The sequence below is a fragment of the Silene latifolia genome, chromosome 11 (genome assembly GCF_048544455.1).
Source record: "Silene latifolia isolate original U9 population chromosome 11, ASM4854445v1, whole genome shotgun sequence".
Lineage (NCBI taxonomy): Eukaryota > Viridiplantae > Streptophyta > Magnoliopsida > Caryophyllales > Caryophyllaceae > Silene > Silene latifolia.
In genome coordinates, this window is record NC_133536.1 from 13,922,341 (window position 1) to 13,950,268 (window position 27,928).

The window sequence follows — 27,928 nt, forward strand, 5'->3', positions numbered from 1 at the left end:
GTTCCAATCATTTGGGCCGTCGTTTTCGAGCGTGTAGTTACAATTATCCAACTCCCTCTTCCCCCTACGTTCAAAAACCCTTGGAACTGCTGCCATTCATGATAACTTTCAGTCCACACATCATCTAACACGAGTAAGTATTTTTGCCCTCCAAGTTGCTGCTTAACTTCATTATGTATGTCCTCCAAAGACATTTTATCAGTAACAGAGAATCCTTTCACCACCTTACCTAAATGCCCTTTCAAGTCCAACTGTTGTTGATCCTGATCAGCTATGCAAGTCCATCTCTTCAGTGGGAATGCCTCAGTGATCCTAGGATCGTTAAACACAAGTTGGGCAAGAGCGGTTTTTCCCAAACCTCCCATACCCATAATGGAAAGCAAAGAAACATTTGGGTGATGTACATTATGAGAACCCAACAAGACACCTACAATTTTCTCCACATCATCCTCCCTCCCGATGATTACATTAGACAAACAAGAAGAAGTCTCCTCCTTTGTAAATTTTATAGGTTTATAGTCAACCTTAAAACTATACATAGTACTCTTAGTGGCAATGGTGTTCAACTTGTTGTTAACTGTTTTGACTTTACTTGAAATTCTGTGAGTAAGAATCTTAAACCGAGAAAAAAAGGAAGTAACCTTGTTGCGTCTGAGTTGATTCTGCTTGGCAAGGGTTAGGAACTCATCTAACACATCGTCGGCGTCGTAAACAGCATCTTTGAGCTCTTGAATGTAATGCTTCTCTTGGGCGTTAAGAGAGTCCTGCCTGGCATCAGCATCCTCAAGAACAGCTCTGACGGTTTCGACAGTGTTATGGAGAACAATGATTGCAACTGAGCCAGAGTTTGGATAGCAGCAAGTATAGTTTGAATTAGAGCTAAAGTTGTTGCAGGATCCATGATGATTGTGGGAATTGAATGATCTTTGTGAGTTTTTGTTTTATGATATTTGTAAATTGTAAATGCAAATATGTAAGATTATATAAAGTATGTGAGATAAATTAAGTAGCGAAGTAGCAATTGAGATACGAAATTTCCATCAACTTGCAACTTGAATGATGGGAGTAGAAAATTCCTCATTTTATTTTCACAGACTTGTTCACATTGTGTGAATGGGATTTTGAATTAACTTATAGTCCCTCCGATTCTTCGAAATTTCCACTTTTTAAGATTTGTGAGGACTGTTTTAAACAAATGAGCAATTTCTAAGAAAGTACAACCGAGAAATAAACGATCGGAAATGGATATGAAGTGAGGTAGCAATTGATTTGAAGTTGTGGAAGATGGCATAATGGAGATGTCAGATAAGTGGTCTACAAATAAAGGAGTTTCTGAGTCAATTCTATCCTTCATAAAATCCAGATGTCCATTCAAATTCCAACATACACTCCGAAATCTATCTTTAATAATTACGATCATAATCTTTCTTCGAAGTTATGCGTATTACGAAAAACAATACTGTATTATTTTAAAATCAAAACTCTAATGAATTTTCCAATGAAACTAGGGAAATCAATGATCAGATCAAAAACAAGCATGCCTCAGACAATTTCAAAGGACAGTGAGTAAACTTGACTTGCATTTTAGACTCGAAATGGGCGTCTGATTCTATGTTTCATACATTCAATTAGATTTTATCCATCAAATATTCGATCAATTTTGAAATTTGATTGAAACCAATGTAATTAGGGATAGTGAATTGATTAGTTGGAATGTTGGATCAATTTTCCAATCTATAACAGTTCCAAGATCGCAATAATGAGGTAAAGTGGCAAAACGAAATGAGAGGGGTATAGTAGTAAAAAAACTACCGGGATGAGAGAAATGTATACCGCAAAACAACAAAATTAGATAAGTTACCAAAATAAAATCGTAATTTATTTTGGGAACACGAAAATCTGGTACTTCGGCTACTTCCTATTAAAAATTCAACATTTACATGCCCTTAAGCTCAACTCCTCTGAAATTCTAACAAATACACCCCCAAATATATCAATGAATTACCGAAATCAATACTTTTTTATTATTTTGCAATGAAACCAGTGAAATCAATGATCAGACCAAACCAGTGAAATTTAGAAACTTGATTCAAACAATTTTCCAATCAATTGTTTCCCTAAAATTATATCTACACCAGGCGCAGCAGTACTACGATCACAGAAATTAGCGAAAAGCCTACAACCGTAAAAGGAGACGAGAGGGGTAAAATAGTCAAAAGTGTAATAGAAATGCCTACCGCGAGTGCGAAACAATAAAATTAAAGATGGGTAAAAGAATTACCTCAGTAATTAAAATCTGGGGTTAAATCTTGATTTGATCTGAAGCTGGATTGACTCGTCCTTTATCAATTTGTTTTTGTAAATTACTGCAAATCTGCAATAAGTAAAATCCCATACCATTGGGTTTCCTTGCAAAGAGGTAGAAAAAATCTTTCATAAATTACAAATTTTAGTGTAATAACTTCCACACATCATATTCAAGTGCTAAAATTACTTTATCCGTCGGTCATTTGTTTATCTTTATATTTTTGAGTAATAAATTAAGATTATTGATTTTTGATACCCCAAATTTTTACATATGAACCTTTAACATAAGTATAAAACATGTGGCCAAAATTCACAACCCCACAACCCCAATATTTGACTTTTTGGTTCGCCCTTGGAACTCATTATTAGTCATTTGTTTACCTTATTCCCTATGTCCCGGTCTTTTTTTGTCCTATTTTATTTTGGGTGTTTCAGTTAATTGTTGTTCTTTCTTTTTTAAGAATGTATTTAATAAGTAATTTGATCATTCATATTCAATTTGTTTCACTTGTCATTTACTAATTGCCCCTCCCCCCCTCCCTCTTATTTCCTTGGTCTTTGTGTCAAACCAAAGAATAATTAACCGGAACGTATATTAAGAATGCATCTAATGGGCAATTTGCCCTACAACATCTACAAGGTCACAAGTTTACCCTAGATTTTTGTTTTCGTGTACCCTCTTTTTGAAAAAAAATGAAAGTTTTGAGTTTACCCTAGTTTGAAAAGCAATGATTTTTTGTCCAAAACGAAAATCTCATAAATACGATCAATTTAATGCAAAATCGATCTCGCTGTCAAGCGGGGTAGCTCCCACTGAAGCAACCGTCGCAGCTCTATGATATAACCCTCTCTTTCACTACTGATGGATTGTCGGCCGAAAGGCCGACAGTCATAGGTCAAGACTATTTAATCTCGGGGGCACCGGTGAATAAAGAACAAAATACGCCATAGTACAGGAAAATGATTGAATCGCACTCAATCGCTCTCATAGGGGAACCAATATAACGTATTGAATATCCCTTACAGTTTTAAGCCCGGAAAATCCATACTAATACCATAATTTCTCAACGGAAACAAGCATTTTATAATGTACATGCCTGTAGAAATATTTCTACTTGACTGGCTTTTAAAAAGATACAGACTAACAAATCTCACCTTAATCCCTACGCCTAAAATCGCCATTAGAGAGTAGAAATAAGAACTCTAGGTATAAAGGTTAACTCCATTTCATGATTCCTCCTGACGAGCCTATGCAGCAGCTATCTCAGAATTTAACTTGTTCAAAAAATGCTCAATGACATGTTTAGCTACAGAGATCATGTCATGGATTATGCTGGGATCCAGACCAGCCCTGCCAAGCTTGGTTAGGCGACAAATATGAGCTCGCCGGTTTACAGAGATGGAAATAGCTGAACTCATTTTGGATTCTTCCTCCGCAGTTGCATCTGCTATATAGTGTTTTCCCACCTGAACAACATCTATCAAATTGGCATTCAAATAGTGTAGGAGCCAAATGAGAAATAATGAGCCTATTCAAATCCTTCGTCCTATTTATATTGCTCTCATTTGACTTTCGTCATGCACAAATGTAGACTACGGAAGCTAATCAAATATATGGAGAGCTGCAATCAAAAATTAATCATGTTTGATTTAACAACAATGATCATATTAACATTTTAAAAGGCTATATGCCTATATCTAGCCTTTAGTGTGTAACTGTGTGCAACAATATACTCCGTATCTATCTAAGTTCACGCCATTTTACCAATGTCCAAATAGCGAGCATATAAATAGGATAGAGGGGGTAATCTAGATGATAAAGAAAATTTAAAACCTTTGTCATTGTAATTAGGACAGGGACTGCGGAAGTGTCAACCTGTAGAAATTCTTCATCACTGACATCGATTTCTGGCTGATCACTATAAGAACTAGCGTCAGCAGCAATGACCTGAACTCGTGGTACTCCCGTGTCGCTCAAAGCAGTCTGCACGAACACAGGAGTTCAGTCCATTAAGCAGATGCAATGGATTCGATGCATTGTACTCTTTATACAAACCAAAAAAAAACAAGTTTATTCAAACGTATTGTTAGAATATAAAACGAATCAAGGAACTTCAACCATCAGCTTAAGCTTTTGGTTGAGATGGTTTCTTGACATGGTATCAGAGCCTGGTGACCAAAAGGTCACGGGTTCGAATCCCACCCCCCTCCATTCTAAAAAAAAGTGTTAGAATCATTACCAAGGTACACAAATGATTGGGACGGAGGGAGTATTAAAAAAAAAATATATATAAGCTACCTTCACACTTGCAAATTGCAATAACATCAGTTACTTCTATCTTGATTCTCGCTGAACCGTTTGGCTATCATAGATTCAGTGGCAAGAATAAAGACCAGCTTGTACAACAATGAAACTAACTATCTGACTTCACCCTAAAAACCAACCGACTTTGACACAAACTCGAACCCTACACCGAAAAACCAGTCCATTGACCCATTCTACAAGAAGGATCAAGATACCTGCGGAATGACACCGGTTTCAACATTAATAGGCTGATAAGGTAATCGATTTCTGCCGTCACATGAAGCCATGAAGGTCTTGCGCAATACCACCCCGTATGAAATTCGTTTCTCCTATAGATGGTCCTACCATTCTATCAAACATTGTAAAAAAAAAAAAGGACTGTCAGTATTTATATCAATATACAACTGATAAGTTCAATTGAGATTTTTAATTCAAAATTACGATTTTTCCCCTAGCTTACGATTTTTAATTCAAAATTGCAATCTTAATTCCCCCAATTTCGCCCCCTACGGTCGGCTACGGACAAATCCTTGTTCCGACACTGTCCCAGACTCCCAGTACTACCAATAAATTCGATTTAATTTAGAGCATCAGAGCCAAGCAAATCCAAAGACAAATAAGACCTTAATTAATTTATTTCCAATTAAATATACAAGAACAAACCATGGAACCTTAAATTTTACTCCCTCCGTGGGTCATTTGTTTACCTTTTTTTATTCTTTGTTGTGAGTATTTTAGTTAAAGGCAAACAAATGACTGAGACGGAAGGACGGAGCAGTATTCTACCTGAAAGGAGGCCGCTAACTTGTGTCTTGGGTTTCTTTTGGAAGGAGGCCGCTAAACCTTGGTCCATGTAATTATGACAAGGACTGAGGATGTGTGAAAACTGTAGAAATTCGTTATCACTGACATCAATTTCCGCTGTTGATCACTTGAAGAACTAGCGTCAGCCGCAATGAGCTGAACTCGTGTTACTCCTGTATTGGCTCAGAGCAGCCTGCACAAACACCGGAGTTTAATCCGTAAGCTGATGCTCCATTAAGCTCTCACACCTAGCTAGATGTAACTATAGTGTTGGGATTAATTTCACAGCAGCATTGGATTCGGTACATCGTATAATAATTCAAGTTCCCAACCTACAATGCATCTAAATACTGAAAACTTGAGGTCTCAGAATGAGGAAAAGACAGACGGACAAAAAAAGAGTTGATTATCGAAGTGAAGCAAATCAATATTTACATCACTGTAGGAGTGGGATACGAGGATAGTGGTTTGAGAAACAGAACAAATTTTGGAATTAAATCACCTAAAGCCTTTTATAATTATAACCGTTTCTACAAAAGCCCTTAAAACATGGCCGAACTAAGAAAGGCCTTGTCTGACATAAGGAACTGAAATGCAAAAATATGACAGAATGAAGATGGCAGAATCCAGTGCATCAGTAGAAAGGCATGTGAATGATACTTTGATACTTGCACCAAAGGCAAATAAATGATTGTGACGGAGGGAGGGAGTACCAAATAAAAGTAATACTATATGCTACCTTCAGACTTGCAATAACATCAGTTTCCCTAATATATCCTGATTCTTGCTGACCAGTTCGTATACAATAGGCAGATAAATACTCCATTTGTTTTAAGTCATTGTTTTACCTCTTTTATTCCTTATGACAAGTAATTTAATTAAAAGTAAACAAGTGATTAGGACAGATGGAGTACCTGATTTTACCCTAAGTTTCCGGAGTGAAGTTTCGGGCAATCATCAATGCTTATGAATATACTCCAGGGAAAACAATAAACAGGTTGGAAAATCATTTGCTTCCCGCAAGCTCTCCATTCTCTCCGGCCTCATCCCTTATGAATATACTCCATTGGCAATAATCTCAGCCACTCCAAGTTGTTGATTTCCAGCTTCTTCAAATTGGGATATGACGACAGCGGCTGATGAGGAGGTGAGCACCTCAAATATCTCCCAGGAGCATATATTATGAGATGTTCGAGTTGCAGACATAAAAGGAACAAACATCATCTTTCCCAAGAATTTTATACTGAGATACTTTTACCGCTGATAATATAAAAGGAGATTCTTTCAATGGTAAACACAAATAAATACACAATAAGTAGTGCGGTTATTATTATTATTATTATTATTTCCTATTAATCTATAGTCTGATAATATAATAATATTCCCACAATATCATATTATATTCTACTCCGTATCTGATAAGACTATTCTCTACTCCACTTTAAGAGTTGAGATGTGTTGGATGAGGGGCCAGTCTTCCCCATTCGGTTCTTTGCATCTTTCAAACAGACTCTCGGAACACGGTACAATGATAAGCACCTGGAGAGAGGTGAGTTTGGGCATCCATTTTGGCATGGATTTCAGTTTGGGACAAAACCAAATGTCAAGATCACGGAGGGAAGTGCAGTACTGTATCCCCTCTGGCAATTCCTCCATCTCTTTTAATCCACTCAAAGACAAGTGTTGAAGACTACGAGCAAGGTTATGCCATGACATCCCATCCAACTCCACTTTTGGACACTCTACTATACTCAAATGCTCCAAGGCAGAGAGATGCTCCAACCATCCTCCCATGCTCTCAAGTTTAGGGCACCTTCGGATGGCCAGGAATCGCAGGGAAGACAATAAACAAGTCGGAAACTCATTTACTTCTCCTAACCTCTCCAACCTCTCATCTTTCGCTATATTTAGATTTACAAGAGACTGAGAGTACTCGATTGACATTGATTTGAGCCACTCCAAGTTGTTAAGATGCAGTTCCCTCGATTTGGGATGTGAGTCATGTGACGATGGATGATAGCTATCAAGTAAGAACAAGAACAGTTCTCCCCTGGGATCTTTTATTATGAGATGTTCGAGTTGCGGACATAAAGGAACAAACAACAAATTTTCACAATATTTTATATTGAGATCCTTTAGTAGAGGAAAACAGGGAGATGATACCCACTCTAGATGTGCTTTTCGGCTGCTCCCACAGTCATTAAGATGAACAACATGCGACCCTTTTTCTGATCTCCGCCACCACCCTTTTAACTTCGGCAACTCATAAATGTGGAGGTAATAGAGGGAGGGAAAGAAGGATGGTCCTTCACCCAGGACAAGTGTTTCTGAGTCTCCATCCATAACATACTCCATATTCGGCAAATTAAAAATATAAAGCGTTTTAAGGTAGGGAAGTTTCCCAATCTGCCAAGGCAGATAAAGGAGCTCACTGCAATTTTGGATCGTCAAAGTGATAAGATTAGGGAAATCAAACAACACCGAGTTATCCCCCCTCCCTGGCCAACTTGGTATCGTCTCACCATGATACCCATTCAACTCCAACGTCTTGATATCATGATGAGGCTGCATCTCTTCCAATAGTGCCTGCTCAGACTCCTTGCTTCCGTACTCCTCTCCCCGTCTAAAGTTAATTACAATCGTCTCTAGATGTTCCTTACACTTTAAGTAGCCTCCCCCGCCATGTTGTTCCTTTACAAATTTTGCATTTTTAAGTACTGCTATGTTAATTGTCAAACTCTCTTTTAATTTATTCAGGTGTTGCAGGTCTTCCAAGCCATTGAAAGATTGCTTTGAAATTGAATTTGCTCGCTCACCCACCACAAACTGGCATAGAGTGTGCAGAGACTGCAACATACCTATGCGTGTCGGCATACATCTCAGCGCATCACAACCAGCTATATCTAAGGTGCTTAGATCAACTAGCTTGCTCACATCATCTGGTAATTGGATTAAACTGTAGCAAGAATGTAAATTTAAAGTTTGGAGATTTACCAGCTTTGTTATTGATTTAGGAAGAACTTTTAGATGGCAGCTGAATGAGAGGTCTAAACTCCTTAAATGCAACAGTTGACCTATTGATTCTGGTATACTTTTGGCCTCTGTATTACTCAAATCTAATGACCTTAAGCATCTCCATTTCGGTATTGATTTACTTGCTAGTAATTGGTCCACTATAACCTTAATTTGAAGACATGTACGAACATGAGTATTATTGAAGATGTGATGTGCAGGAGGGTTGCTCGCAAAAGACAAATGGCGAACTCTTTTACCCACATTAGAAGTTTCAAAACTGAACCTGCAAATCTCTTCGCCTGCTACTTTTTCAGCAATATCATGCAAGAGATCATGTATCTTAAACGACGTAATCTTCTTGAATTTATCCTCGAGTAAATCTTGGAAAAAACACCTTTGAAGCAATATAAGAAAGTAGTCCTCGCCCAAATTCTCCGAGTTAATGTAACCTTGTGCCATCCAAAGCCGAATCAACATTTTCTTACTAATCTCCCAATCCTTGGGAAAGATAGCACAGTAGGCAAAACAAGCCTTCAATGAAGGGTTAAGTTGATTGTAACTTAGCTTCAGTATGCGGGTTATTGTGTCATTACTTTCACTAAGAAAGTCTAACCCTTTGTCGTAAAATGATAACCACTCAGACATGGATTGACCACGCAGAAGACTTCCTACCACTCTAATAGCAAGCGGAACATTGGTGCACTTTTCAACAATCTTTTTGCCAAGTTTAACCAATTCATCATCTCTCTCTTCTGTTTGAAACGCCATCCTTTCAAACAAATGCCATGACTCCAGTTCTGACAAACCTCGCAACACATGCACTTGATCACCTCCAATCATCTGGGCAGTTTTTTTCGAGCGTGTAGTTGCAATTATCCAACTCCCTCTTCCCCCAACCTTCAAAAACCCTTCGAACTGCTGCCATTCATTATAAGTTTCTGTCCAGACGTCATCTAAGACGAGCAAATATTTCTTCCCTCTTAATTGCTTATTAACTTGATGATGGATCACCTCAAAAGATGTTTTGTCATCAATGGACGATCCTTCTACCACCTTCCCTAAAAACCCTTTTAAGCTCCATTTTTGTTCATCCTGATCAGCAATGCATATCCACTTCTTGAGTTGGAATGCATCACTAATCCTAGGATCGTTATACACAAGTTGAGCAAGAGCGGTTTTTCCCAAACCTCCCATCCCCACAATGGCAAGGAAAGAAACAGGTGGATCATCAACATTAACTGAATCCAACAATACATCTATAATCTTTTCCACATCATTCTCCCTCCCAATGATTTTATCACACAAAAAGGAACAAGACTCCTCCTTTGTAAATTTCACAGGCTTATAGTCAACCTTAAAACTAAACTTATCACTCTTAGAGGCAATTTTGTTTAACTTGTCGTTAACCCTTTTGACTTTACTAGAGATTTTGTGTGTAAGATGCTTAAATCGAGAAAAAAAGGACTTGACCTTGACAGAGAATGAATCGTCATCGTCCCTAAGTTGCTTCTGCTTGGCAAGGGTCAGGAACTCATCTAACACATCATCGGCATCGTAAACAGCATCTTTGAGCTCTTTGACGTAATTCATCTCCTGGAAGTTAAGCGAGTCCTGCTTGGCATCAGCATCCATAAGAACAGCTCGGACAGTTTCGACAGTGTTTTGGAGATCATCAAGCTCGGATTTGCAATTAGAAATAGAACAAACTGAATGCATCAGTCCTAATGTTTGGATAGCAGTAAGGATAGTTTGAACTAAGGATAACGTTGTTGAAACATCCATGATTGTATTGTGGGCAATTGATTTTTTTTTTTTTTTTTTTTTTTTAGTGTTTGTAAATGCAAGAAATCAGGAAAATAGATAATGCAGAAACTGTTAGAAGGGCCAATAATGGAGATGTGAGATTAGTAACCACATAGGAGTATTTATTTATACAGCACAATAATCAATAGCATATCATGTGGTTACTAAATAGAGTTGACTTTGTCCAATGCCCGTAGAGCTGGCCATCAGCACGGGCTGACCCGGCCCCGCCTAGCCCGTTATTTTATGCAGCCTGACCTGAACCGGCCTGGCCCGACCTTAGCATGCCGTTAACCCTGGCCTGGCTCGGGTCTTGAAATTTCAGCCGGCCCGACCTTGGCCCGCCATTTTAGCAAAAATAAAAAATAATTAAAAAATGGTTAGGCCCGCCAGCCCGTCCCGGCCTTAGCCCGCCTCTGGTCCCGGCCCGGGTCAAGCATATCCCGGCCAAGCCCGTCCCTTCCCCCTGGCTTGGCCCGGGTTTGACCAGGAGAGCCCGGCTCGCCCACTGGCTAGCCCGGCCCGAGTACAGGTCTACCCTTAAGGACTGGAGTTCGGCTTTTGAGCTTCACCAAGCCCGGTATCAAATCAGCTCGATTACACCCGGTACCCTTTTGTAAGATTATACTCGGTACTTCGTAATGTTTTACCGAAATTCATATCAATTAAGTAATTAATCTCTTGCAAGACGTTATACATAAATAAAACAAAGCGTCTTGATCCCGTCACAAGCTGAAGACTTCTCCCAAAAAGGGAGAGGGGAAAAGGTGGGGCATCCCCATGTGCTTCCCACTTGCCTCTCATGGGTATTTTGTGAGAAAAAATGATATCCGTCTTCAGCTTGTGACGGATATCGCCGTCTTAAATGAGATTTTGTGTAAATAAAATACTCTTAACAATTATAGAACATCTATTGCCAAAATAAAAAATTAGAAAAGGGTAAAAGGATTAAAATCTTACTTGATATGAATTGGATTGGCTTCATCGTCTTCATTTTGGTGTTCGTACAGTGTATTGCGCCACTGGAATTATTGTGGTCTGACTAAATTACCCTTCTCTTTCTTTCACTCGATTTGGATTGGATTTCTGCTTTGACGATCCTTTGGTGATTGATGTGTTCCCCTTTAACTCTATTGAATTGTGAAATAAGACCTTATAATTTTGAGCAATTAAACCCCTTAAATTTCACCAAAAGTGAAATTTAACCCCATTTTCATAATTTTCACCAAATTCTTATATTAAATATTAATATCACTTTTAGTACAATTTATCAAATATAAAATATATTTTTTTATAATTTTAGAAGTTTTATATTTATTTTAAATATTGAGAATTATTTTATTTTGAATTTTATAATATATAGACAATTTATTATATAAGTATGAATGTTATATAAATTATAAACAATTTACTAAATATGTATGTAAAAGTGTACTTCAATGATTAATAAGTTATATAAAAATTCGTAAAGTTGCAATTAGTAATTTTTAGTTATTAATAATTTTTTTAATACTTATATAAATTGTTTTTAATTAAAATTCTTGTGTAAATTTTAAAACACTAAAACTTGAGAGAGACGGTCTCTCACTAAGTTATTGAAAGACCAATCTTTCGTATCCTTTTATTTGTATTTCGTACCCCTTTTGTTGTTGATCGTAACATAGTAATTTCGTACCTATTTACATAATAAATGTACCTATTTTATCATTAATCATGATTTGTACCTATTTTATTAACTTTAGTACCATTTTTTCTTAAAATTGTACAATGGTCTCTCAATAAAACTTATTAAGAGACCGTCTCTCAGGAGACCTACTCATTTTAAAAATGGGGTTGAATTTCACTTTTGATAAAATTTAAGGGGCTTGATTGCTCCAAATAAAAGTTATGGGGCCTAATTTCACAATTAAACAGAGTTAAGAGGCTTAATTACCACTTTCGCGTTTTTCCCCCTTTGCAACACAATATTTGCATGTAATTGGTGTGTTTTATTATATCCGTCCTAAGATTAAAATAGGTTGTTTGGCAATATATTTCAGGGACCTGATTTGCCTCAAGTAGCTTTTTTATCAGAAAAATCAGGTACCTTATTTTTTTTAGAGTGTTTGGCAACTACCTTTTATTATCAAAAAAGCTACCTGAAATGAAATGATACCTCATGTAGCATTTGAGAAATCAGGTACTGATTCTTTTTTGTCTACCGATTTTACCCTTATTTTTTAATGTTGTCAACTAAAATCTCATTCAATACCTTCTCCCTAATAACACAAACAACCGTTAAATAATCTTCTTCAATACACTTCACCGGAAAAAAATTGATTTTTTTTTGTATGGGTTTAATAGAGAACTAATTTCGTATTAATAGAATACATTTTTCGATATAAAAAAAAGATACAAAAGATATATTGTTTGAATCTTTTTTTCTTTTACTTAATCGTGATATATTAATTATTGTTCTCATTCTCTTTGAAACATGTTGGACTTGCGCAAATACATTGAAAAAACTACATTATGACTTCTATAAATATTATTAAAGGTAAACCTTAAAAGCCACGTAGACAATGTCGTCTCGCATTACTAAATGTCATCTTGTATTACCAAAATTCCACGTCACCAATCCTCCATGTAGTATGACGTGTTTAATTAAGAGGATAATTCATGTTCGTATAATGATCCATTTAAAAAGATGCACAAGTTAAAAAAATATTTACATAAAAAATAAATTAGCATAATTAACATTAAATTTTGGCCTTTTTAATTTGTAGATAAATTAAACAATAATTAAAAATTAAAATTCATACTAAATTTTAAATTTTTACGCTTATTCTTAGAATTTTTTAAATAACAAATAAATATCACATAATTCTAATTTTGCCCCGTTTATGAAATAATAAAAAATTTGTAAATATTCCGCGCAAATAATAACATACTTAACATTAAACATTGACATTTTAATTTTTAAACTAGAATTGGTTAAACGAAAAATAAAAATTTACATCACTCTAATTTTAAACTATTTATATGTGCAACTCCTTATTAAATATTATTGGAATAAACTTGTTCAATTAAATGGATCTCCTCAGACAGATTCGGGCCAAACCAGTCTGTACAAGAAACAAGGCAAAAGTTAAAGGAAAGAAGATAAGCCAAAGACTCGAAAAACAGAAGCATAACAAGCAAAGGTGGGCCTCACACCGACCCCACTCACCCTGGTTGAGGGCCGGTATGAGGCCGACGCGGCAAAGCGGCTCGTCCTGAAGAATGATCTGCGTCGGGGGCATCCATTCCTTCGGCGTGCCGTCCTTCTCAGCCACAAACAGCCTCATTGCCCGCCTTTCGTCCTCCTTAAGATAGACCTTCTCGGCGTCCATCTTAAGGTGTTTACACGAGACATACTTCTCGCGCTCCCCCTATTCTCGCACCGCAAGTGGACGCGGCTCTGGAATGTCCGGGGCAGAGGGTAATCCTCCGGCACCTCGACGTACACCCATCGCCCCTTCCAGCCCTTGCAAGAAGTCAGCTTGGAAACGGTAATAAAACCCGGCTCCGTCTGCACACTATACCACCCCGTGCCACCTTGGGTGAACTGTCGCAGATGATGAAGCCGGCGGAATAGGTTGACCGTGGGAACCTCCCCTCTGAACAAACAAACCCATACAAAGCTCACAATCGTCCTAATGGCCAACGGATGCAGTTGGGCCACGGCGACGTTCATAGCTTTAATAATAGCGGCGACATGTACATTCAGAGGAAACCGGAGCCCATACTCCAGGTGTCTGATATACACACCGATATGGCCCTTGGGAGGACAACAGACCGACTGACCCTCCTGAGGGACAACTATTCCGTACCCCCCGCCGAAGAAGTAATGATTCTAAAAAAGATCAGGCCCAGAGGAAGCGGCAAACTTATCCGTCCAAACACGATCAGAACTGATCGAGCAGGCCTCGCCGTGATGCGAGGGATGGGGCCTCTCACCATCAGAATCAGTCACCTCATCACCATCATCCTCCCAATCCTCCAAAACTTGTGGATCAACTTCGGGAGACGGAGACCTGGGACCCCCAAACCTTATCGGGGAGGTGGCCAATGCCTCCTCTTCATCAGGACGCAACGGGGAACCCCCCGGCGCAGGCTTACTAGGTCCGGCATCAGCAGAAGACATGTTCACAACGAAAACTTAAACAATTGAAAAGTTGGAAAAATTCGGTTGTTTACCTTGGGAAGAGTGTTACGCCGAGTAACGCTTCGAAGACTAAGAGAGAGATTTCGCCAAAGAAAGTTAAGCAAGAAGAAGAAAAATTTTTGAGAAAATGAATTTGGAAGGCCAAATTCAAGGGCTAACTCTCCTATTTATAGGGCAAAGCCCACTCAATTCGACCAATGAGGGCAAAGCCCATGAAGCGTCAACCAATCAACAACAAGACACATGTCAAGCATGCAGCGAGGGAATGTCAATCGACAAACAGTTACAAAACTTCTTCAACACGCTCTTTAACAGAATGCCAAAACGACATATCTTCTTCAGAATGCTCCTTGGTATCTACTTGCCAAACGGCCCGCTGTTCAACCGAGCTTGGAAACACCGGCTGGGGACAATCAAAAGCACACGGCGCTCACAACCTCGGTCTCAGCCAGCACTATTTTCTTTTTCCACATCTGATGTCCATTACACATCCATGTGGCGGGGGGATACGATACGGCCTAAGCAGAACCAAGCCGAGGAAGAAGAAGCCGATGGTGAATTCAACATGCGCAGAATATACGCTCAACATACATCGGAGCCCATACCACGGCATAGACTACGCTGGGGGCAAATTGATGGGGCATATTCTGCACCCGCTGACCGAGTCAACATATTGACCAAGGTCAAAGATAAAAGACAGCAAGTCAACGTATTAGACAGCCTAACCGACGCAACCTGTCGGCCTGTCACTTGGGTCTCGGCTAGACAACCAGCCAGCCGGGACACATATCCGCGAACTCATATCCAAGACCCCTCGGCCGGCCTGCCATGGGTCCATCGGCTGAGGGTAGAACGGTCTTTCCACCTACTAGCCACTTGGCCACTACGTGACAAAAGGTGAAAGTCTATAAATACTCCTCAACCCTCATTGAGGAGAGGACCAAGAAATATAACCTAAACCACTCATAATCTGGTATAAACTCCCTTATCTCTCTACAATATACTTTGCCAAGCATCACACGACTTAATCCCTTTAAGTTTACTGACTTGAGCGTCAGAGTGAGTACGCCCGGTGCAAAGTCGAGCCCTCAGTTTGTTCATTGTTTCAGGAGAGGCCGAAAGGAAGAGTTAAGCAAAGTCATCATTCAAGTAGCTCACGTGGTAAGCAACACTGCTCCGTAATTACACCCGGAACAAATACATATGTAAATCTATAAATATGATTTATAAATAAAAGGGAAGACAAAATATCTACTATCTTTTAGTTTGTAAGATAACTCCCTAAACAATTCTCATGCAATGTGGATTTTGTAAAAAAAAAAAAAAATTAAAGCAAACTTTTTATATTCATTTCTCATTACTCTATATTTATGTCTATATTAAATTTGCTAATAATGAAAATGAATGCTCAAAAGTCATAGAACATTTCTACATATTTATGTATATATTAAATTTGCTAATAATAAAAAAACCCAAAAGTCATAAAATGCATACTCATTTGGATATAAATGTTTGATGGAAAGCAATATTTGTGAGCCAAAATTCAAACCAATATTTTTTTACCCCCATCGCCAAAATAACAAAACTATAACAGATAAACCCGTGAATCTCACGGGTCATAAACCTAGTTATTACTAATAACATCAATGATAATAACACAAGAATAATAGCAAAAACATAAACGATAACAATAATAACCATGCCTTTTACGTCATTTGATCAAATACCAGCTACCTTTTCAGCTAGTTTCCAAACACTCTTAATAAAAATCAGATACCTTATCAGCTCCTAATTTTCAGCTACCTTATCAGATTACAGGTACCTTTTCAGGTTTCAGGTACCATTTCAGCTAGTTTTGTAAAACAGAGCCCAAGTAATACTTTATCGTAATTGTTAAATCTCATGCATTATTTTACTCATTCTCGCGGATTTTTCCCTTTTATTCCGAGTATACCCCTCTCATTTCCCACCCGCTAAGCGAGAAACAAGAGAATTAAAACCCCAAAAAAATGAGAGACGCCAGATTCCTTCACTGTCCGGAATACCAAAGAAAAGTAAGGATAAATAAATTTAGGGTCTTCAAAAACTCATTAAAAACCTGTGTCTTGGTGGTTAGTAAGTAGATTTTTATACACAAGACTCAAGTTCAAAACTCAATACCTACATTTATGTCTAGGGCCCCATCTTTAGATTTCGCATAGGGCCCTGAAAACTCCGATCCGCCACGTCGTAACACAACCTCACTAAGATAAGATGTGTACCTTTGGACCTATTATTTGTCCTCACTTAAGCCCAAAAGCTCAAGACCTTGTTACTAAGTAGTGGATGTAATCCTTTATAAACATATCCTAAGCTCCATGTTTTCCCGATATGGGACAACTTTCCTCTCATACTCTTGGGGTGTTACAACCACCCCTTCAACGACCCGACTTTAATGGTTCATCGACACAATTCAACTAATTTTAAAAATAAATTTTTTAATAAAAAAAACATTAGTTTAATCGATTAAAAGACGATATTAAAAAATTTGTTGAAAAAACTACATATGATATGTGCGAATTACGATCCATTCTTGTCGAACAATTAAGGAATTGGTTAAGTTTTTGGAGAGAAAGATGAGGGAGAGAACTCTTTTAGTTATCTTTTAAGACGAAGGGCGCTTATGGAATATCAAGGGCACAATGCGCGGAATTGAGTAAATTAATGCGCGGGATTTAGCAAGTTCCTACTTTATTTGGATAGATATGACATGCCTTTTACTAGTTTCTACTTTCTAGACATCATAATTTTGTCTCATCTATTTTATTTGACCCGTTTTATGTTTAAAGACGAATAAATCCGTTTTAATTAAGAATATTGCTATATTTGGTGTGAAACGAAATAGTTTGCCAATGATACAAATGTTTAAGAGAATTACAGAGTTAGAAAGGGAAACGAACAATTTAATTTGACTTGTAGTTAGTTAAGTTGGACAAAACTTAAACCTGCTTTGAAATGACCCAATTTTTTGAGAGCATCAGATTAAAAATGACTTGAATGGTATTCGTATCTGTTATTGGGCTAGGTCTGTCTTGGGCCTTTATTAGGTCATTCTGTATTAGGTCTTAGAGAGAGTTATATAAACTCTCTAAGCCTCTACCTAGCAGTCATACCGTCTGAATCTGTAATCTGAAAACTCCTCACATGTCAATAAAACTCTCTCCCTTCTGCCCTGTGGACGTAGCTAACACACCGTTAGTGAACCACGTAAATCTGTGCGTTTGTCTCTTTATTGTTCTTTTATTAGTTCTTTCTTGCTTCTGTTATAACAGGCACTGTTTTTTTTATTTAAAGTCATCCCTTTAAGTTCAGTTTAGTTCCTATTAGTTCAGTTCAGTTTTTATAAGTTCAGTTCAATTTAGCTCTTATAAGTTAAGTTCAATTCAACTTCTATAAGTTAAGTTCAGTTCCTATAAGCTAAGTTCAGCTCCTATAAGCTAAGTTCAGCTCCTATAAGCTCAATTTAAACAAGTTCATACAACTTATATTAACTACAAATTCATACCCGTTTTCTAATATTGACAAATTGAAAAAAAAAAATAGTATGATTTTCATTTAAATTAATGCAAATTTTTTTTAATCAAATACACATTATTCTTAAATAAAAAAATAAAAAAACAAAAATAAATGACCCTTATAATTTGTTTGTGCTAAACCGCCTACTCGTTGCTTATTCACAAGTCCACCTATCTCATTAATATTTTTTACCCTTATTTCACCTATACCTCATTAATCTGTCTTGAGACACGTCTAAAACAAAGCGTAACGAACCTATGTACAAGGTACGAAATAGCAGAGTAAAAGACATTTGGCTAGACAATGGATTCGATGATGTCAATAAAAATGAAGATGAAAGTGACGAGGAGGATGATAATATGGAAATAGATGGTTAGAAAAAAAAATGTAATATGTAATTTATTATTTATTGTAAATTTGTAATGTAGTGTAGTACTTGTATAAAAAAATTAATTTATATAAATGCAAAATTTTATAAGCTCAGATCGACTTCTATAAGTTCAGCTCTTATAAGTTCAATTCAGTTCAATTCAACTCTTATAAATTCAGTTCAATTCAACAACTTAAAGTTCAAAAAAAAAAATAGCCGTAGTCTTTTATTTCCATTTTGTTCACGGTTCACATGTTCATATCTACTTTTAGAAACTTGGACCCTCGGCCCTCATGATTAATGGATAGTGATGGAACATTTAAGACGCATACCCGAATTACACCCTGAATCAGAAACTAACTTGATTCAATTAATCCGATCCAAAACGCATCTAAGGGCATCAACAATAGAGGTTTGTCAACAAAGGTTTGTGTACTTTTTAGAGGTTTGTTGACAAACCTCTGTATTGTTGGGAATGAGGGTTGAGGTTCATCGATGAGAATGGTTACAATTTTGTATACAGGTTTGTGTTTTTGGTTGTGAGTGATAGTGGACCCCATGTAGTATACTTTTATGAGGTTTGTTTATATTTAAGAAGTTTGTCTATTGTTGTGTTGAGGTTTGTTGTTAGAAAGGTTTGTGTGTTGAGTGATGTGGCATTAGACAAACCTCATTTGGGGTTTGTCTATTGCTAATGCCCTAACAATCAAACTGACTCATTTTGGAACCAAGTTACACAATATTATTGTCACTTTGTCAGGGGTTTTTTGTCAAACACAACCTTTAAAAAACTTTTTTTTTTCCAAACACCACCTTTAAAAAAAAATTTGTGAAACACAACCTTTAATAATTTTTTTTTTAAAACACGACATTTTGGCCAGAGTTTAACCACTTGCAATAGGGTGACTTTAAGTCGATATTTGAGGTAGCAAACGAGTTCCATTTGAGGTGTTCTTAGACTCTTTGGAAAGGTAGAAGTACAAGCTTTCCAATGGTTACCAATACGACGGTGATATGTGGGTTTATGTGGGGTCTATTGGTATGTAAAATAAGGTTGGTCAAGGAGTGAATTGGAGAGAGAAACAAATCAGAAAAACACCAATTCACTCCTTGACCAACCTTACTTTACACACTAATAAACCCCGCATAAGGCCACCTATCACCGCCTTATTGATAATGTCGGGAAAGCTTGTACTCCCACCTTTCCAACGAGTCTAAAAACACCTCAAACCGACCCCGTTTGCTATCTCAAATATCGACTCAAAGTCACCCCATTGCAAGTGTTCAAACTCTAGCCAAAATGTCGTGTTTAACAAAAAAAAATTATTAAAGGTTGTGTTTCACAAACTTTTTTTTTAAAGCTCGTGTTTGGAAAAAAAAGTTTTTTAAAGGTTGTGTTTAACAAAAAACCCTATTGTCAGCTTTAGGTTGTGTATTTTCAGTAGTCGTCAGTTGAAAAGAACAGCAAGGGTACTTTAGGCTAGAGGTGGCAATCGGGTGGGTCGAGTCGGATTCGAGTCGAGTTATTTCAGGTTCGGGTTATTGTGATGTCGGATTGATTCGAGTCATGAACATTTTTGGGTCGGATTGGGTCTGGTCGGATTATTTCGGGTTATGATTGACCTCGGGTATCGGGTCGAAATGTAGAACACTTGTCGGGTGACGGTTCGTTATGGATCAAATCAGTTCGGTTAGAAATCATGTAGCGGTTCATTTCGGGTCAAAAAAATAAATACTAACTCTTATCGGGTTGAAACGGGTAGACTAGACAAAATCGACCCGACCCAAACCCGGCCTGAATGACCTGGATCTAGAACTCGAGTTCCGACTCGAGATCTTGATTGACCTATTTGCCATGTCTAAATTAACGGGTCTCAATTTATCAATTTTTAGGCCGTTCTTTAATATTATACGATAGTGTACATAGATAGTTATTAAAAAAATATATAAGATATTATTTTCAAATTTTTAATTTAAGACTATTTACCATTGGTCGATTGATAATGAATTTATGAACTAAGCATCTCATTTATATAATATTGAATGAGAGTGTATGGAAAATATATTTTGACTTGATTGTGAATTCAAGTTCAAAATCAACCGAACTTGAATTCACGTAAATTTGAATGGAACTAACTATAGTCAACCGAACTCGATGTGACCTGAACCTGAAAATGTAGCTTATAAGTAAATTAAGTTTATTTAAGTTAAATTTAAAGAATTAAGTTAAGCTGAATTATCTTAGGTTAAATAAGTTTATTATCTTAATTTAATTTAAGTAAAGTTTTAAGTTTAAGTTAAGTCCAAGTTAAATTACGTTTAGCTAAGTTAAATGCAAATTTAGATTGACTTAAGTTAAGTTCAATTTAGCTCAATTAAACTCAGTTTAATTTAGCTCAATCAAGTTCAATACTATTCAGTCCAACTACATTTAGCTTAGTTTAGCTCAATTAAGTTCAGTACAACTATAATCAATTCAATTTAGCTCAATGTATCTCAATTAAGTTCATTTTAGTTACAATCAGCTCAATTTGATTCGCTTTAGCTCAATTAAGTTCAACCCCGTTTAACTTAGCTCAATCAAGTTCAATTCAATTCAGTCCAGCTACATTTAGTTCAATTTAGCTCAATTATGTTCTGTTCAGTTACAATATATTAGTTCAATTTAGCTCAATTAAGTTTAGTTCGGCTAGAATCAGTTCAATACACCTCGATTTAGCTCAATTAAGTTTAGCTCGGTTTAATTTAACTCAATCAAGTTCAATTCTATTTAGTCCACCATCATTTAGTTCAGTTTAACTCAATTAAGTTTATTTTAGCTACAATGAGTTCAATTTAGCTCAATTAAGTGTAGTTCAGTTCAATTTAGCTCAATTATGTTCGATTCAATTTCGTCCAACTTCTTTTGGTTCAGTTTTGTTCTATTAAGTTCAGTAAAGTTTAGCTCAGCTCATATTCGTTTCGGTCTAAAAGAGTAAGACCGTAGTCAAATAAACTTTAATGTATACCAATATTAAATAAATTTTTATAAAACCGTCTTACTCAAATATCTGTGATTGCCGATCACCCAATGTTCTAACTAAAAACGTGGAAAATATAAGAAATAGTACTTAATTAAGTCACTAATCACCCACTTACGCCACATTCTCCATTTTCTATTTATGCAAAATGGTTCTAAGAGTTGTGGTGAATATCTTTTTAGTATGTTATATGTCCCACATTGAAAAATAATGTAGGTGTGGTGAATATATTATGTATAAATAATAGAACTGTCCCATATATATATATATATATATATATATATATATATATATATATATATTTTCTATATTATATTAAAGTGATGTTTATAATTTTGATATAAAAACTTTATATTTCATTTGACAAAAAAGTATCATATGAAAAATATATAATTAGATTGTGACAAAAAAAATGCTATCATTAGAGTGTATATTGTATTATATTGTATTTTCTCATTATTAAATCCGGTTGATGTCAAAGTAGGTGCAAAAAAAAATGGTGTACTTAGTATGTTATTTGTCCTACATTGAAAAGTAATGAAAGTGTGGTGAATATACTATGTATAAATATTAGAATTGTCTCACATCGGAAGATTACCATAAGGCAGAGTGATCTTATGATTATAAATAGAAGTCATAACCCAAAATCTTTTGATTCTCTTAAGTATTGTCAGAGAGAGCTCTTAAAAGAGTTTGCATTACTGTCTCTACAATAATGATTTCTAACCTAAGTTAATCTTTGGAAAATCTTTTAGTTATTTTAATATATACTCTGTATTTCTTATTTTATATTCAAGTGATGTTTCTAATTTTTATATAAAAACTTTTACATTTTATTTGACAAAATAATGTCGGTAAAAAAATTATGAAAATAATATTATTAGATTCATGGTAAGAAATGCTATCATTAGAATATATATAGATTTCATATAATTTGCACATATTAAAGATGGTGTATTTCATAGTATGTTATATGTCCCACATTGAAAAATAATATAGATGTGATAAATATACTACATATAAAAAATAGAATTTTCCCACATCGAAATATAGCATAAGGTGGGTGATTCTATGATTATAAATATGAGGCATCCTTGGAACTTAGGCATCAACCCAAAATCTTTTGAGTCTCTTAAGTATTGTTTTGGAGAGCTCTTAAAAGTTTATATCATTATATTTTTTACCTATAGATTTTATATGTCCCATATCGAAAAATAATGTAGGTGTGGTAAATATACTACGTTTAAATAATATAATTAGAATTGTGTTAAAAAAATTTCTATCATTAGAGTATAGGTTCCTATCATTTGCACATATTTTAATTATGATAAAAAAAAATAGAAAACAAAAGTCCATGGTAGCATGTGTAATCTATCAAAGTTCAAGGTTACCATGAGAAATTTCCAATATTATAATAATGACATAGTTAATTAATTTTTTTTTTTTTTTTGAATTTTTCAGAAATTTTTCAATTTTTAGGCATTTTCTTTGAATTTTCTTAAATTTACAAGCATATAATGATATGAACAAATATAAACAATATTCACAAAGTGGATATTTCCCTCCCCACACTTGAAATGTACATTGTCCTCAATGGACAAAAGCATAGGGAGTGAATAAGAAAAAGGAAGAAACATATTTTTGTATTTTTAATTTTTTTTTTTTTTGAAATGAAAATAACATGTTTTTGTGATTTTTGTTTTTGAAAAATTAAAAAGACATATTTTTGTTGATTTTTGATATAAGAACTCCCTCCCCACACTTATTTATTTACATTACTTCCAAATGGAAATAAATGTGTGGAGGGAATTCAAATTAAAAGCATGTTTTAGTTTTTTTTTTTTAGGCCCTCCCCACACTTATTTATAGACATGGGAGGGCAATTTAGTGAAAGAAAATAACATGTTTTTGGTGATTTTTGGTCATTTTTCAATTTTTAGTTAGTTTTTATTTTGAAAATGCAATGCATGCTCTATTCTATATGCAAAATTTAAATGACAATGCAAGTTATGCTAAGTGAATGCAATTACTACATGTGACAATATATTACAAAATTGAAATCTAATGCAATCCTATATGATGCAACTAAATGAATTATCAACTAAATGCATGCGAAAAATTTAAACATGAATGAGAAATTTGGATAAAAGGGAGGATCATACTTGTCATTTTGGATTTTCAAACGGGAGCAAAAGCCTTATAATGGTGCAAGGCTAGGAATTCCAAGAGCCACTCTACTCTTCCCACCAACAAGAAATATTACCAATTTTTCAAGAAATGGAGAGATGAAATACTAACAAAGGGTCAAGGAACGAGATGCATAGGAAGCCACCATTGCCAAGAGCTCACATTTGAAAGTACCCTCTCCACTTCACCAACTCAATTCTCAAAATCAATTTCATCATCCAAATTGAAATCATTATTACCCGCATCATGAATAACATCATCATCGGTACTCAAATTCCACCCTCCTCCGGACCCCGACGCCCCCGCGTCACCTTGGAATGAAGGAGCCACTCCACTAAACCACGTGCCACTCTCATGATGAACCACGGGAGTAGGAAAGGCCGGATTACCAAAGTAATCCGATTGCATGTGGAACCCTCCGCGAATAGTCGGCTCGGTGTAACCATGGGTGGGCCATTGGAAGTAATTCGGGTGCGGCCCATCCCTCGTGACAAACCCCCGGCGGGCATAATCATCATAAATAGGATAATTCCCTACTCCTTGGTTATAGTAGATGTGGTCTAGCCTTCGGTCAACCTCGTCAAACCGAGTATTCATTTCACTTTTCATTTCACCCAACGCCAAGTTTAGGTTGTCAAAGTACCCTACCAAAGTAGGGTCAAGGGGAGGGTGTTGATAACTCGGTTGTTGAGACGTAGAAGGCATAGAGTGAGTGTCAAATTGTTGTGGCAAAGAGGTAAAGGTGGAAGGGTGAGACTCCGAAGTCGGGCCATGGCGCTCTCGCCGAGAAAGAGTTTGCCGGGCACCTCCGGTGTGGTCACGCTCACGTATGGTGAGGAGGTAAGTTGATTGGTCTTGCTTGATAGTTGTTTCCTTAGTGTTTGGAAGGACAATTGAATCCTTGTCATCAATTTGCCAATATTCACGATTATCGGCGGGGTCAACTTTGAACCAATCCAAAGAGTGAGTCAAGTAAAATTTTGATAAGACATTTGGTTCTTGAACCGGGTTGTACAAAGACTCGTCAAACCCACCAATATCCTTAGCCAATTGGGTAATCATCCCACCCACAAAAATTCCCACACTTTGGTCCGGGAAATTAGCCAATTTCCGAAGGTGTAGCACAAAGTGATGAGCAATGTTAATTTGGAACGGCTTGGGCTTTTGGAAAAGGTAAGACCCAAGGATATTTAGTTCGTCGGTCCTTACGGACCACGGCTCACTCCTAGCAAAGATGGTCCACCCCATAAATCGATGCCAAACCCTTATAGCCGGAAAATGAATAGAGTTGGCACTCCTTTTTCCTACCGAGGGGTCGGGCTTACCCGAAATAGCCTCCCAAACCCTAGAATGATGAAAGTCGGCGGGTTCCCTATAAGAGTCCATGTAGTTCAAACCAAAAGCCTTCCCAAACCTCTTCAAGGTCATGGTGTGGTTTCGGTTCATAAGACGGAACCGAATCTCAACAATTTCCCCGGTACTCCTTCTCTTGTCAACTTGAAGCGAGCTCAAAAATTCCCAAGTAAGGCAAGGGTAAGTCAATCGCTTAAGGGTGTACAAGAATCCCATTCCCACCCCTCTAAACAATTTCTTAGCATCGGTATCTATACCTAGGTCCTTCATTGTTTGGCTACAAATAAATTTGGTAGCATGAATGGGACGATTTTTAAATAAGAGGAACTTACATTTTTGAGTGCCGGAGGCAAAAACCAGATTAGGGAAGTCGGGATCCGGTGAGGTATCCGTCACTTGTGCCACCCCGAATTGAGCCGACTCCTCAATGGCCCTAGCCGTGTCCGCCCTTGTTCTTTTGGAAGCCATCTTCAAGTTAGGTGAGAAGGGAAGTATTAGTGTGGGTTGAATAGAAGAATTAGAGAGGATTTGATGTTGAGGGATTGTAGAGAGAGAGAGTGAATTTTAGAGAGTGGTGGGAAAAAGGGTGGGTGAGAAAATATATAGAGGGCGGCTACGGGGCTGGGAGCCGGCAGGGGACCGGCCGCCGGTCGACCGGCCCATGGTCACTCAGCATTTTTTCAAAAAATTCAATTTTTGTGTCAAAATTGTGATGTCTCGGCGCCGGTCAGCCGACCGGCCGCCGGCCTGCCGGCTCGTGGTCATCTTTACTTCTTTTTCTCAATTTTTCGATTCCAAAATTCCAAATGCCTCGGCGCCGGTACGCCGACCGGCCGCCGGCCCTCCTTCTCATCGTCAGCCTTCAAAAATGAATAATACAACGACTAACTACCAAAAAAATGCAATCTATATACAAATTCCATGGGTTGCCTCCCATGTAGCGCCCTTGTTTTATGTCGTAGGCTCGACGGAGTCACGAATAACAATCAATAATTTTGAAGAGAGGTAGCGGTGGAGCTCACATCCTTGATTATAGGGGTTCCGGCAACATAGTGCTTGAGCCTTTGCCCGTTCACCTTGAAGGAGTGATCTCCGTCGGATATTTCAACCGCGCCATGTGGAAAGACTCGGACCACGGTGAAAGGTCCCGACCACTTAGACTTGAGCTTCCCCGCGAATAGCTTGAACCTTGAGTTAAAGAGGAGAACCAACTCTCCCTTTTTGAACTCTCTTCGAATGATGGCCTTGTCATGAAATCTTTTGGTCCTCTCCTTATACAATCTAGAGCTCTCATAAGCCTCTAGTCGAAATTCTTCAAGCTCATTGAGGTCAAGTAGCCGCTTCTCTCCGGCGCTCTTCAAATCAAAGTTTAGGAGTCGGATGGCCCAATGTGCTTTGTGCTCCAACTCAACCGGCAAATGGCAAGGCTTCCCGTACACCAACCGGAACGGTGAAGTTCCTATTGGTGTTTTGAAAGCGGTCCGGTAAGCCCATAATGCATCGTTGAGCTTGGTTGACCAATCCTTCCTTGATCGGCTCACGGTCTTCTCAAGAATCATCTTAATTTCACGGTTTGAGATTTCGGCTTGGCCGTTTGCTTGTGGGTGGTAGGCAAGACTACGCCTATGTTGCACCCCATGTTTCTTTAAAAGAGCATCAAGAGTTCTTTCCCGAAAATGATTCCCACGATCACTAATCACAATTCTTGGGACACCAAACCTTGGAAATATGATAGTCTCCATGAGTTTTGTCACCGACTTTGCATCAAGTTAAACCTCGCAAGTGCACGATTTTATCGTTGTACACTTAAAAGGGTCGATCCCACAAGGAGTAGGTGGAGTACTAATCGTTCTAATTCACCGGTTTAGCTAAGTCGATAAATAACAAAGTGGGTAGTAACAAACTAGCGCTAAACTATCGAATTTAAAGACAAACAACTAGATAAGGTAAGAACAAACTAAAGATAAGGGATATATCAAGTAAAGAGAAAGACTAGAACTCGGTCCGACCATAAACATGAGTAATTCCGCATATTAATCGTCTCGGCTAATTAAGAGGGGTAGAAAGGTAAGGGGGAGATGGCTCTAATTCGCCTAGAACCTCCCTTCCGGTCTCGCACTAGGACACTAGCTACTCCGACTAACCCCCCTCCCGGGTTCGAAAGTCGGTATCCCCAACTCAAAACCCAACAACCCAAAGAACATGCATATTCCCAAGGAGGTCAAGTGAATGGTCAAGGTCATTAAGCCCTCATCAAATTCCGGGTCATCCCACTCCCCCTTCCGGAGGTCGATTTCAAACACTAGCCTAGAGGCACCCTCCCTCGGTTCTCCCTTCCGGTCTCAACCTTAGTTGGTGACAAGGGTCGGTCCCAAAATACCCGACTAAAAACCTAACCAACTTAGTTGGTGGACAAGGGTCAAAAGTCGACACTACCCTAAACCAACCCTTAAGCATGAAAATTCCCCAAGACTACCCTAACCAATTTTCCCCACAAATTAGCCTTAGTGACAATTAATTAGTGAAATTACCCATATCGGGTCAAACCAAGTCCTAGAAGGAGACTACTCACTAATCATGGTCCTAATTGCAAAATAAACAATAAAGATGGAAACTTTGGTCACAAACATGGTGGGAAGATGAATCTCACTACTAATCATGCAACAAATTCAACAATAATCAAGAGAGAAAGAGATTTTATCTAATAACAAGGTTAACTAATCCAAAAGACACAATCTTTAACCAAATCAACCCAAAGATTAAGTCTTTGGGGACAACTATCCAAGGATGAACAAAAGAGAGAGAATCAAAGCAAAAAGGAACAATGAAAAGATGAACAAAGATGAAATTAACAACAAACAAACAACAATCAACAATTTTAACATAAACAATCAAATAAACTTGAAAGAAGAACAAGATGTAGACAAATGAAAACAAGGAAAGAAATAATACCAATCAACAAGCAAGGAAGGAATTTGGAATAGAAATAATAAAGAAGGAAATCCTTCAATCTTCTTACAAAC

At 37.3% G+C, this 27,928-nt stretch overlaps 2 protein-coding genes across 9 annotated transcripts; both read right to left on the reverse strand.

The window, feature by feature from the left end:
* Nucleotides 1–3,258: 3,258 nt before the first annotated feature.
* LOC141611118 (putative disease resistance protein RGA1) lies at nucleotides 3,259–11,384 on the reverse strand. 8 transcript variants are annotated; one of them, XM_074429566.1, is made up of 5 exons: nucleotides 8,411–11,384; nucleotides 5,399–5,609; nucleotides 4,828–4,961; nucleotides 4,184–4,291; nucleotides 3,259–3,785 (listed from the first exon to the last, which is right to left on the reverse strand). In XM_074429566.1, the coding sequence occupies exons 1-2, from the start codon at nucleotides 10,211–10,213 to the stop codon at nucleotides 5,559–5,561; spliced, it is 1,854 nt and encodes a 617-aa protein (XP_074285667.1). In that variant the 5' UTR covers nucleotides 10,214–11,384; the 3' UTR covers nucleotides 3,259–3,785; nucleotides 4,184–4,291; nucleotides 4,828–4,961; nucleotides 5,399–5,558. The 8 variants fall into 8 exon arrangements, with proteins under 8 accessions (XP_074285667.1, XP_074285666.1, XP_074285664.1 ...); XM_074429565.1 differs by having other exon boundaries at nucleotides 4,142–4,291; XM_074429563.1 differs by having other exon boundaries at nucleotides 3,259–3,774; nucleotides 6,331–11,383.
* LOC141612966 (uncharacterized) lies at nucleotides 3,556–4,899 on the reverse strand. The gene is made up of 3 exons (XM_074431713.1): nucleotides 4,828–4,899; nucleotides 4,142–4,291; nucleotides 3,556–3,774 (listed from the first exon to the last, which is right to left on the reverse strand). The coding sequence occupies exons 1-3, from the start codon at nucleotides 4,897–4,899 to the stop codon at nucleotides 3,556–3,558; spliced, it is 441 nt and encodes a 146-aa protein (XP_074287814.1).
* Nucleotides 11,385–27,928: the final 16,544 nt, after the last annotated feature.

Excerpts from the sequence above, each read along its gene's own strand:
- LOC141612966 (XM_074431713.1), bottom strand. The coding sequence starts at position 4,899 with ATGGCTTCATGTGACGGCAGAAATCGATTACCTTATCAGCCTATTAAT. Across the intron at positions 4,292-4,827 it reads AAACCGGTGTCATTCCGCAG|ACTGCTTTGAGCGACACGGG; the intron begins GTATCTTGATCC and ends GTGTTCGTGCAG. Across the intron at positions 3,775-4,141 it reads TCCTAATTACAATGACAAAG|GTGGGAAAACACTATATAGC; the intron begins GTTTTAAATTTT and ends GATGTTGTTCAG.
- LOC141611118 (XM_074429564.1), bottom strand. The coding sequence starts at position 10,213 with ATGGATGTTTCAACAACGTTATCCTTAGTTCAAACTATCCTTACTGCT.